At 54.2% G+C, this 12,175-nt stretch overlaps 1 protein-coding gene across 1 annotated transcript in view; it reads right to left on the bottom strand.

The window, feature by feature from the left end:
* Positions 1–3,446: 3,446 nt before the first annotated feature.
* LGR6 (leucine rich repeat containing G protein-coupled receptor 6) overlaps positions 3,447–12,175 on the bottom strand; it is a 172,321-nt gene continuing 163,592 nt past the window's right edge. The window contains exons 17-18 of the mRNA XM_036398590.1: positions 7,511–7,591; positions 3,447–5,997 (exon numbers count right to left, since the gene is read on the bottom strand). Of these exons, the coding sequence (XP_036254483.1) occupies positions 4,760–5,997; positions 7,511–7,591 (1,319 nt within the window). The 3' untranslated portion in view covers positions 3,447–4,759. The remainder of the gene's footprint in view (positions 5,998–7,510; positions 7,592–12,175) is intronic.

Below are 12,175 nucleotides of genomic sequence, written 5' to 3' on the forward strand. Positions count from 1 at the left end.
AGCAGAGGGGCTCCAGCCCTGTGGTCAGTGTAGTGGCCTCCTCTGAACCTGTTCCCACAGATCCACATCTACCTTGTGCTGGTGGCCCAAGAAGAGGAGGCAGCTGCAGGTGGGGTCTCACCTGACCACAGCAGAGAGGAGGCAGCAGAGCAGCCTCATGAGCTCTTGCTGGTGGAGGATGGGGAGCAAGAACTTCCCAGTGTTCAGTCATTTCACACCAGTGCTGGTGGCCAGAAGTGGGTGACACAGTCTAAGCTGAGTCCTGCTTGCAGGTGGGACTGGCTAATCCAGGTGGGATGTGCTGCCTGCAGAGCCCAGGGTCACCCCAGGTACCACACCTGGCTGAGGGCTGAGCTGCCCTAAGGTGGGCAGGGTGGCACCACTAAGGACCACATCAGCTGCTAGGAAGGGAGGTGGAGTGGTGTGGGATTACTTTTACTTTTAAAATTTTAAAAAATAATTGTTGAACTTAGTGCTTGGTAGAGTGGAAAGATGTGTACACTGTTAGAATGAGGGGAAAGGCACTTCAATGAGCATTTTCCAGAGAGCTCATATTCTGGATTTATGGCCTGCAGCAGAATTAGAAAGGTGTTGGTTTCTGTCTCCTGCACATCTGCAGATCCACAGCCTTTCACTGTTTTTTGGGCACCTCTTTGGTCAGTACAGGATGTGCTCTGTGTTTGTGCTCCCTCCTTTCCCCTTAGCAAACCTGCAAGGAGCACAGCTCAGAGAGGCCTTCAGGCTGTGTCTGCTGCCATGGGCTCTGGGGAGCAGAGGGAGCAGATCCCTGCTCCACAGCCACCTTGTGCTCAGCTAAATTCCCCTGACAGCCCGTGCAGCAGCAGTGTGTGGGAGGGCTCTGTGCCCATGGGAGCTGGGTAAGAGGATCCTGGCTGGTGCATTGAGCAGTGCTCCAAGGAGCTTTGTTCTCTCTGAGCTGGCAATTCTTGAGTTGCCAGGAGATGGGCACTGGCTTTCAGAGGCAACTGAGCTTCCCTGGATGGAGCCAAGGGACTCTTTCCTCCTGAACAGTGAGGAAAAGCTCCTGTGCTTTACAGCATGTCTGCTTTTGGGGCTCAGGGCCCTTTGGGGTGATCTGGTGCTCTCTCTGTGTCTCCTTCCCCAGAGATGCCCTGCAGCCTGTCCTTGGCTCACTGGGGACACCCTCCAGGCACGTGCCTGGAGACACCAGTGAGGCAGAAGAAGGGTGCAGTGGGGATCCTGGGTGAGCTGAAGTAATGGTCAGCACATCCATGGGCAGCATCTGCTGTGGAGGCCCTGAGAGATGAGTGAGGTGCTGAGGGTCTCAGTTTGCCTGGCCTGGGGCTGGCTCTGGCACAGACAGGGCCTGCAGGGCTGCTGGCCATTGCTTCATCTGGGAGAAGAGGGTGTGGAAGTCCCCCATTGATCAAGGAGCCCACACAACCCAGAGAGCTTTTATGCAGACCACAGTGGACCTTTCCATGGCTTCCTGGGGGAATTGTTCATGGGAAGGGCAATGCTTTCACCTGTGTCAGCCCTGTCATTATCTCAGGGTCTTCCTCTCTCAGATGCTCTCCCTCCCTTCAGCCAGCTCCCAAGGTGGTGAGCCTGAGCCCTGTGAACCTGACTGTGCCAGGCTCCAGCCAGCCTTGGCCTGGCTCCCTGCTCCTCTGCCTTGAGTGCCAGCAAGGGTGTCTGTAGCTGTTTGCCATTGCTGTCCCCCACACTGGCCACCACCTGAGACACCTACTAGGCTGAAACTGTATAGAGACCCTTTGGATGAGGGCTGTAACTTGTGCAATCCTGAAAGGAAGCTGTTGCCTCTACCCCACAGCCTCTCCAGCCGTGGCAGCCTGGCATGTACAGGAGCTGTGCACAAGATCTGACAGTTTGGGAACCCCATGTACCTGCTGGGGACTCCATTTCTGCTGCACTGGCTGTGCAGCATCATGCTGCTCTTGTCCACAGTGCTGCTCAGCTCCTGCTGCCATTGTGATGAGGGGCTGTCCCCTGATGGCCCAGAGCCTTGGAGAACTCACATGTTCCTCTGCTGGGGACACCTTCTGCCCTGTGTGCACTCAGTGACTGCTTGAAGGTACTGCCAGCAGCAGGGCAGGGCAGGGGATTTCAGGCAAGTTTCAGGACTGTTGCAGTTGGTGTGTGACTTGTAATGATGCTCATTGTGCCAGTGGCAGTGGGGTTTATTTTAGGGTGTCTCCCAATTTGAGATTTCCTTATGGAGTAAGGATATGTGCTGGGGAATTTGAGTTTGTGTTGGGATAGAATTGTCCTGGATGGGAAGGGACCTTAAAGCTCATCCAGCCCCATGCCTGCCGTGGCAGGGACACCTTCCACTGCCCCAGGCTGCTCCAGGCCCTGTCCATCCTGGCCTTGGACACTTCCAGGGATGGGGCAGCCACAGCTGCTCTGGGCACCCTGTGCCAGGGCCTCTGCACCTCACAGCCCAGAATTCCCTCCCCAGTATCTAATCAAACCTCCTCCCTGCCAGTTTGAAGCCATTCCCCTTTGTCCTGTGACTCCAGGCCCTCTAAGCAGTCTCTCTCCATCTTTCTTGCAGGCTCCCTTCAGGTCCTGGAAGGCCCCAGTTAAGTCACCCCAGAGCTTCTTTTCTCCAGGCCGAACAATTTCAATGCTCTCAACCTTTCCCCATGCTTCATCTCTATAATCAGCTTTGTAGCCCTCCTCTGAACTAGCTCCAGCAGGTTAATCCCACCTCCAAAGGAGGATTTTGTTTCTGGAAATCAACCTAGGATGAGTCTTTCCCAGTCCTGTGCATGTGAGCAGCCCTAAGGACGTGGAAGAAAATGGCTCTGTGTTTTTAATGAGCCAAACATGAAAACGGATTTTGAGCATGTGTAGGATATCAGAGGTCTGGATCAGGATTCAAGTCTTACAACAGGCCATGTTTTTCACAGTTCCCACCTGAAGATTGTAGCAAAGCTTTGGATTTTGTCACTAAATTTGGGGGTCCCACCCTCTTCTCTAATCCTTGGATCTTGTTCCTCTGATTTCTTGGTATCTCTCAAGTTTTTCATCTTGAGATAAGACCACAAGCCTCAAGTGCAGAGGAGGGAAGCAGAGCCAGGTTCTGTCTGGTGAGTTTGGCTTTGCATAGACCCTGTTACATGACATCCTTACACTTTGATGCCACAGATCTGTCCTGGTCATGAACTCAAAGCCCTGAGCAGCAGATCCCAGGGTACAGCTCACAGGAGTCTGGTCCACAGGACCTGGAGAGGCACCTGGTGCCACAATCCTGCTGCATGAAGGTGATTTGGCTCTTCCCTCCTGAGAGCAGGGGTGAGGAGGGTGGTGTCAACTCACATGGACACAACACAATTTCCCAGCTCTCACTCGGGCAGTGCAGACAGCACCCAAGGCACAGCAGCTGCCAAGGGAACCACCAAGGTCTCCTCATGTGAAAGAGGACAGAAACCAGCCACTGGTCAGCAACAGGGCTCATTTATTATCTCATGAAAATGAGTGACAAACAGCTGCAGTAACGTCAGCAGAACCAAAGCTTTGCCCAGGCCTGAGCTCTGAGCACAGGGCTCCCTGCTGCACTGGGTGGCACTGGGAGGGTTTGTGATGGAGTCAGTGGATTTGGGAGATCCCTGAGCTGCAGGGAGTGGATTTGAGGCTGTTCCCAGTGGCCTGTGTCCTCCTGATGCCACCATCCCACAATGCTGATTTCTGTTTCCTCCTTCTACACCAGCTGCCTGCCCTTAAAACAGGAGAAGGCACATGCAGTGCCCAAAATGGCTCCACTGTGTGTGGGACATGTACCCAGAACCAAGAGCCTCTTCCAGGGGTGAGGTCTGGGGGCAATGAGGCAGCAGCCAGACCCCATTTTCACCATGTCTGACCAGGAGCCAGGTGGCTGCAGACAGGAGTGCCCCAGGTGTGCTGTGCTGTTTGAAGGGGGGGTGGAGGGAGCCTGGTGTGCCCTTGGGTGCCTTGGCCTGGTGCTGCTGGGTGACCTCAGGCAGAGCACATGGGTTTTTCTAGGAGCTGTTTGGCTTTGGCTGCTGTGGGTTTCAGAGACCCCTTGTGAGACACTGTGGGTCAGATTGAAAAACTGAGCATCCCCAGCTCCTGGTCTTGGCTGGAAGTGGGGGTGGTGTCCAACCCATGAGGCTCCCAGTGGAATGAGTGGGGATTCCCAAAGTAGAGGTGTCCAAAACTCAGGTGTACACAGGGATATGCTGCTTTTGGTGGTGTGAGACAGGCACCAGCCCATTTCCAGGGGTGTGTGGGACCTGCAGAGAGCCCTAGAGGACAAGGCCTGGGGTGCCTGTGGGCGGCCATGTCATTGCAGGTGGCCATTTCCAGGGGTTGCCACAGAGCCATGGCTTTGGCCAAGAGGTCTCTGCCTTGGGAAGACAAACTTGGCTTTGCTGCAGGCTCCCCCTGGCTGGTGATGCTGCAGGGTGAGCAGGAGGAGGTTTCCCTGACCCACTTCCTGAGCCAGTGGGGCTCTCTCCCAGGCAGTTCCTAGCAGAAGTGAGACTCACACAGGGATTGTCTCCTCCCATGGCCAGCCCTGAGTGTCTGGAGCTCAGTCAGAGCCCTTCTAGGCCAGGGGCAGCTGGCAGAGCGGTGCCTGTTGCCCAGGCAGGTATGATGGGGATGAGGGTAGACAGGTCGTACTGGTGCTTTTCAGGGAGCCGTTTGTGTCACCTTGCTGGCCCCTGGGCACTGGTGGTGGCCCTCGGTGTGGGCTGCGGGGCCGTTCCCATGGCTGCTCCCAGGAGGGTTATAAGTGAGATGTGTAGGGTGGCGTGGCTGGGGAGGGGAAGAAGGTTATCCGGAGGCTGCTGCTAGACAGATCCTGGCTCTCTGAAGTTATCAGCACCTCACTGTCATTGAGGCAGGGGCAATGCTCAGAGCAGCCCCTCTCCTTGCCCCTGGTGCCCACCCTTTGCCTGCAGGGGATGAGCGCCATGGAGGGGAAGCTGTAGCTGTCAAGGATGGGGCGCACTCCCAGGGAATCAGGTGTCTCACACATGTGGTCGATGTCAGAGAAGTTCACCAGAGCCTGGGTGGAGTCATAGGAGCTTTTCTCCATGTCATCAGCCCTGCAGGTCTGGGGGAAGCTGCCCTTGTCCTGCCCTTTCTGCCTCAGCAGGCGGAAGTCATCTCTGAAGTGGGGGTTGAAGAGCAGGTAGAGCAAGGGGTTGAGGCAGGCGGGCAGGGGCAGGACCACAAGGAAGACGGATTTGATGACCTCTGGGGTGATAAGGAAGAGATTGAGGGTAGAGGAGAAGGTGAGGAAGGCCACTGGGCAGTAGAGGAGGCAGTTGGTGAAGATCAGCCAGGCCACATGCTTGACCATGGCGCAGTCCCAGACAGCGCTGAACTCCCCCTTCAGCAGGCTGCAGTAGAGGCGGATGTAGGTGCCAGTGATGGTCAGGAAGCAGAGCGTGTTTGTCATCACCAGGGCCACGGTGAAGCCCAGGCTGGTGGGTTTCCCCTCTGGGATGGGGTATGGGAGGCACAGAGGGGATGCTCCATATTCCCCAATGGAGAAGAGAGGCAGAACAGCGGCCACAGAGGACAACAACAGGCAGCAACAGGCGGCGGCCTTGACCTTGCCCAGGGATGGGGACTTCCCATATCCCCGCACGCAGGAGGCTGAGAGGCTGCACTGCACAGCAGCCAGGGTCAGCAGGAAGATGGCAGCCTGGGAGGCCAGCACAGACAGGAACCCTGTCACCCTGCAGCCCGCGCCCGTCTCCCAGCGGGCGCCGTAGCGGGCAAAGCGGCCGTAGGTGAGGCTGTCCACGAGGGCCAGCATGCTGCAGGAGATGCCCGTCAGCAGGTTGGCCCCAGCGATGGAGCCCACCAGGAACTTCACCGGGGACAGGTAGCTGGGGGAAGCAAAGACAGCCAGGATGACCAGCCCGTTGCAGAGCACCGAGACCACAACGATGAGCCAGACTCCCAGGCGGATGATCCAGCTCTCAAACAGGTGATCACAGGGCTTGAAGGGACCTGCAAGACAAACCCCAAAGTTACACCCAGAGGCACTGCTTCTCTCCAAGTCCCAGCTCTCTCCTGGCCCCACGAGCCACATGAGTGCCTTGGGCTGGCAAGGAAAACATGACATTGTCCCCCCTCTTCTGCAGCTGCCTCTTGGCTCTCCCCTGTGCTCCTGCCCCCACACTGGAGTGCCTCTGGCACCCTCTCAGATCTTGTCTAGGGTGGGAAGAAGGTGCAGGGTGGGGTCAAAATAAAATATAAGAAGCAACAAAATGATCAGTGCCCCTAAAATGTAAGAAGGTTGTGGCTGCAGACTGACCAACACTCCTGGTATGAGCCTGGCATTTGGGCCCCTCTGCCATTACCTGCTCCTCCTCACATTCCCCCTGGGAGCTGGTGGTGTGGAGATCTGCCAGGATCCTGCTCTGGCACTGCCAGCCTCTCTCTGTGCACTCAAGACCTTGGCTAAGAGGTGTCTGCACCTCTTCATTCATTCTGCATGAATGGGGATGAGCACTGTGAGGTGAAGTGTCTGGGCATGAGGGAGAGAGGGAGGGAGCTGGGGTGGTAGGGAAGGGACAGAGGGGTCTGGGCAGGCAGAACATGGAAGGATGTCAGGAGAAAGAAAGAAGTGGATGGATGGGGAGTGAGTAAAGGAAGGTCATGGAGGGGCAAAACGAGGACTGGTCTGGAAGCTGTTTGCCAAAGAAAAAGAAAGTGGGGAAAGAGAGAGTGGGCAATGGTATAAAATTGCCTCTGGGAGGGATTGGGATGTTTCAGTGAGTGGCTCAGCAAAAACAAAACCAGGGCAGTAGAAGTTTTAGGTGGTAGAGAGCAAAAAAATTAGGGGAAATGGAGAAAGCTTTTTCATTTCAAAGGAGGTGAAGCTCAGAGTGCCAGGCAGCAGGACATGCCCTCAGCTGAAATCTTATTCCTTTTGCAACAAACTCAGTGGAACAACTGGTCTGTCCCTGCCAGTGTCCCACAGCAGGCTGGCTGGAACCACACCTCTCCAGCCTCCAGGTGTGCTTGTGTGGGACCCCACTGAGCTATGAACAGGGACAAAATCAGAGGGAAACTTCCTTGAGCCCCAGCCAGCATGTGCAGCCCAGTGCCTCCCTGCTCCCCTTCCTCAGGACACAGAGCAAAGTGTCCCTGCAGTTTGCAGTGCCATGGTATGATCAGGACACCAAGGACAAGGCTGCCATGCAATATTCCAGGCTGGATGAGGCAAAGCTGAGTGTCATTCATGCAGGGAAAGAGGAGAGCCAGAGCTGAGGGCAGCAGGGCAGTGGATGGAGGAGCTGGTGGTACCTGGGGCTCCTGCTCAGGCTTATCCTGTCCTGGGCATCCCCTCCTGGGAGAGCAGCTGCATCCAGTGGGGAGAAGGAGACTCCTCACCTGTCCCTCATTTGGCCTAAGCCAATCCATCAGGCTTCTGATCTGAAAGGTCGTGGGGGACCCTGGGCATTGAGAGAAGCTCAAAGATCCCAACTCTGTTCAAAGGGTTTCCCTGGCTGCTCACCTGGGCTTGGTGTGCACTGAATTGTGGGGTGCAGCTTTGATTCCTCAAGGTCCAGCTGAAGATCATCTGCATCTAGGTCATCTGGGGAGGAAAGAACAAGAGATGGTGCTCAGAGAAGAACCAGCAGAACCATCAGAGCTCACTGGGCCAGGAGCTTTTCCTGCTGCCTGTCCTGCACACAGACCTTCCCAGCCAGTTCAAAGCAGCTGCTGGTGTGCAGTTTGTCCCCTGCAGTCACTGCTGTAGAGGGAGAAGATCTTGTAAACGTTGGTGGGTTGCAGTGTAGCCAACCCCTCTGTTTTTAGGTTACTCCCAACATTTGAAGTGTGAGAGCCCCAGATCCCAGAGCTGTGTGACTGTGGTTCCCTCCTCCCAGCACTCTTCATTAAAAGTAACGAAATCCTCCAGCCTGTGTGGTTACAGAACACAAAGCCTTCAAATGCAGCTTCTCCATGGGAGCTTTCTGGGCAGGCCTTGTCCAATATTTGTTCATCAACAGGGATTTTGGGGCTTTGTTCAGAGGGAACCATCAGCCTCTTTTTGCAGCACAAATTTTTTGTCAGCAGCAACCACCACCGAGCAGTTCCTCAGCAAAAAGACAAGGGAACACAACATTTATTGTGTTATTTTATGCCCTGTAAAACCTTGGGACTGTGGTGCCTTGTTTTTGATTGTGGATGTTCCCAGAATTTGCTGAGGGATTTGCAGACTCTGCAGCCATGGGGTTTGTGCAGCCAGGCTGCAGAGCCCAGCCCTGCACCAGCATCTCTGCACCCTGAGCCAGGCTGGGGCTTGCTGAGGGTCAGGCAGAGCCCCTGGCTGAAGAAGGAGCTGCTGGAAGGGAATGGGGCTGAGCCCTCAGCTGTGTGTTCAGTGCAGGCTGTCACCAGGGTGAATGGCATCCTCTCAGCCTAATCTACAACTTTTCTGCTTTGTTCCTTGTTCCTGTTCCCAAAGTCCTGCTGGCTGGACACAGTGAGTTCAGCTATGTTCTGCTGCCCCCTTCCCAGCGGTGGCACCAGCACAGCCTTCAGCTCCCAGTGGAGACCTTGGGAGGGTTTTCTGCCAGCAGGAGGAAAGGGAAAGGATGTGGTTTTGTTCTTGCTACAGCCTGGTAGCCAGAGAGCTGGATCTGTGGCTGTGGGATGAACTCTGTCTTGGATGAATGGACTGATGCTGGAGCCCAGGTGTGCACCTGGCAGCTTAGACACTGGCCAGGAAGGCAAATCTCCACAGTGCTGGAGATAAGGCTGGCCTGAGGGGGATTTATGTGTCTGATCTGTTTAGAAGTGGTGCCTCTCAAGAGCTATGCTCCCTGGCTGTGTTTGAAAATGTGACTGGGATTATTTGATTAAAGGATGATGACAAATAACGTGCTATCTTTAGTGCCTCCTGACAAGCTTCATGGCTTTCTCGGCTTCAGGGAGCTCTGGAAAAAAAGGTCATTTTTAAAATCTGTCTGTGTAAGAATTGAAATATTGCTGCTGCTTTGGAGCCTGGCAAGGAAACCCTCACAGTGGGATGGAAAAATATTTCATCCTTGTATTTTATAGTCTTATAAATCTCCAGTGTCTTTTCCAGCCACAGTGCGGAGGCTGTGATGTGCAGTCACGATACCCAAATAAAACAGACACAGCTTTGCCTTTCTGTGCTCTGCTGAGACCCAGCCCTTGGGAAAGTGTAACCTGTGCCATCCATTTTCTCCTCAAAGCCTGGTTTTAAGCCCAGGTTAAACATTTTCCTGAAGTGAAGGATGATCTCTTGTTTTGCCTGGACTACTGAGTCTGCTGGGAATTACAAAGCAATCCTTAGTCAGCACAGTGGGATTCAAAGTGAAAAATGTACCTCTCTCTGCTAGAAACCAGTCCCTCTGCAGCCTGGGAGCTGTGGAGAAAGGAAAATGGCTGTTTTGTCCTAGCAAAGCAGGCTGCATTGATTTTGAAGAAACAGTTATTTATTTGAATTTTGCTGAGGTGCCTCCACTTTCTGAGATCTTATGAGAAAAGCCCTCTTTGCCAGTAGTGCCCTTTCATGAGAAATGAGCTGCCTGTACCAAAAGTCAAGTGAGAGGAAGAGGTGCAGAACTGCTGGGGAAGGGGTAGAACAGAAAGCACTGGGCTGAATACTTTTGCCCTTTGTGCTGTCTGTTCATTCCCTGCTCAGTCCTGTCTGTCTCAGCCAGGGCAGCCCCTGGGCTGGCAAGGTCCTGCCCTCTCCTTGGTGTGAGGGTGGCTACAAGAGGCCTGGGCAGATCCTGTCTGGGGTCTGGAGTAGCTTTTTGAATGGCAGAAGCAGAAGTGTGTCTCTAAGGGCCCTGCAGGGTTTGCAGGTGGTTGCAGAAGCTCTTTAGTGACTTCAGAAGCTGCTGGAGGTGCTGGGCTGGGGGAGCAGTGTCCCACTGCCCAGGATATCACACACATGTGCTCCCCTCTCACTTCCCACAGCTTTGTTCCACCATTGCAAACACGTGTTGTAAGTGAATTCATCCCCTCCTATCCTCAAACCAGAGGTCCCAAAGGGAGGTGCTGGGGTGGTGATGGAAGTGCCCCAGGGCACTTTTCCTGCCCTCCTCTGCAGCTCCACTGGGGGCTGTCCTGGGGGCTGTCCTGAGGGCAGGTCCCTGAGCCATCCTTGGCTTCCTGGTCAGCCACAGGGGCAGACTTGGGGCAGGGGTGTCTGCTAAACACTGCCAGCTGTAATCCAAAGAGGCTGAGACAGCTGGGATTGCCCAGCCTGGAGAAGAGAAGGCCCCAGGATTTAGAGACCCTTCCATGTCTAAAGGGGTGCCAAGAGAGCTGGAGAGAAGCTGTGGCTGCCCCTGGATCCCTGGAAGTGCCCAAGGCCAGGCTGGACAGGGCTTGGAGCCACCTGGGACTGTGGAAGGTGTCCCTGCCATGGCAGGGGGGCAACGAGAAGAGCTTCAAGGTTCTTCCCAAACCCAAACCATTCTAGAATTCAGTGATATCCCAAACACTGAAAGTGCTGGCAGTGAGACCTTAACTATCCATGTTGGCAAGGGGACAGAATGATGAGATGTGCACTGACCACTCTAGTTTGGGCCCCAGGTGGGTGTTACTCAGATGAGAATGGACATACTCAGGTGGGGTGGGGGGGTTCCAGCACCCAGGGCCCTGGGGGGGTGGGGAAGAGCTGATCTGGTCCTGGGGTCCGTGGCACCACGTGTGCTCTGGGCCTGGAGTCAGGTGCTCCCTCAGGGCTGGGCTTGGCTGGGATGGGTGCTGGGATGGGAGCAGGAGAGGCTGAAGGAGCCACAGCCAGGCAGGGCTGGGTGCTGGGAGCCATTTGCTGTCCCTGCATGGCTGCCTGGGACAAGCTGCCTTTCACTGCCCAGCTGAGGTTCTGGGGACTCCTTTGGGAGGGACTGGGAGCAATGCACAAGGCTGAGAGGACAGAGCTGCCTGGAAATGTTTGTTCCCTGTCCCTCTCACAGTTTCTCCCACACTGTCCTGAGTGCCCTAACAGGACCTGCTGCTACACAGCCCTGAGGTATTTTCTCTCCAGCTGATCGCCTTCCCTCTTACATGAAAGGAATATTGGGAGCTTTTCTCCTCTTTAATGAGGAAGTGTTACAAGGTTCATATAACCCAGCCAAATGCCATCAGTGGCCATCAGAAAGGAAGCACAGGGAACAGAAATAAAGCCAAGATTAATTAAGTAAAACAGCAATATCACAAACCCCATATCATCAAGAGCAGACCCTGCTGCTGGAGGTCTGGAGAGTCATCTGCAAAAGCTGCACATCACAAGGAATGGTGTTCCTGTGGATTTCACATTTGCACCTCTGTGCTTTGATATTTCAACACAGATCCAATGCTTTAACATCTGAAAAGGGGAGCCTTTACGAGCTGCAAACATCCTCATTTGGCACATCTTAGAATCAGCCAGCATTCCCCTCTGGTGCTGGGGCTGGCCTGGAGGCCTTGGACCCTGGGGTAGGTTCTGGTCTGCTGACAGGGCCAGGTGAGAGCATCTTTTGGGACATCAGAGACTGAGCAAAAGCAGGTCTGTGGCCCTTGTCACAAACAAGATCTTCCCACAAACGCCATAATTTGCTGGGCAAACCCCACAACTATCTGCACTGGCACTGCTACAGAATGGGCTGCATTAATGATGGAAAAAGTGACCTGGCTCAGATGAAATCCTGCAGCAACGACTGAAACATGACTCCTGTGTACTGTCTGGCCAGTGTTACCACCAAGTCTACCATGCTTCCTGGAGCCACATATGCCAGGAGGAATCACATTTGCTACCCTCTGGCTGGGCTCTCTGCATGTCTAAAGGTCATTCTCAGGAAGGATCAGTGCAGGAGCAGGAGCACAGGGCTTGGGGGTCCCTTGCTGGCTGTGTCACAAAGTGTCTTGGTCATCCTGCCCAGAACACAGTGAGAGGAATCGTGGATTTGTCTGTACAAATGAGCTGTGGGTCTGCTGGAAGATAAAGAAGCAATGGGAAGGATTCCACTGATTGATGAATGGAAAAAGATATTTGCTTTTACAAATAAACTTTAGGTTTGCTGGTAAATGAAATTAGGCATTGAGAGATGAAAGAAACAATGGGGAAGAAAAACTTATAAATTCCGTAAGAATTAAAAATTAAAAGGGAGGGTTGTACATTAGAGGGAAATCTCTGGTATCAGGTGTTGTG

Source organism: Molothrus ater, chromosome 25 (assembly GCF_012460135.2).
Source record: "Molothrus ater isolate BHLD 08-10-18 breed brown headed cowbird chromosome 25, BPBGC_Mater_1.1, whole genome shotgun sequence".
NCBI lineage: Eukaryota > Metazoa > Chordata > Aves > Passeriformes > Icteridae > Molothrus > Molothrus ater.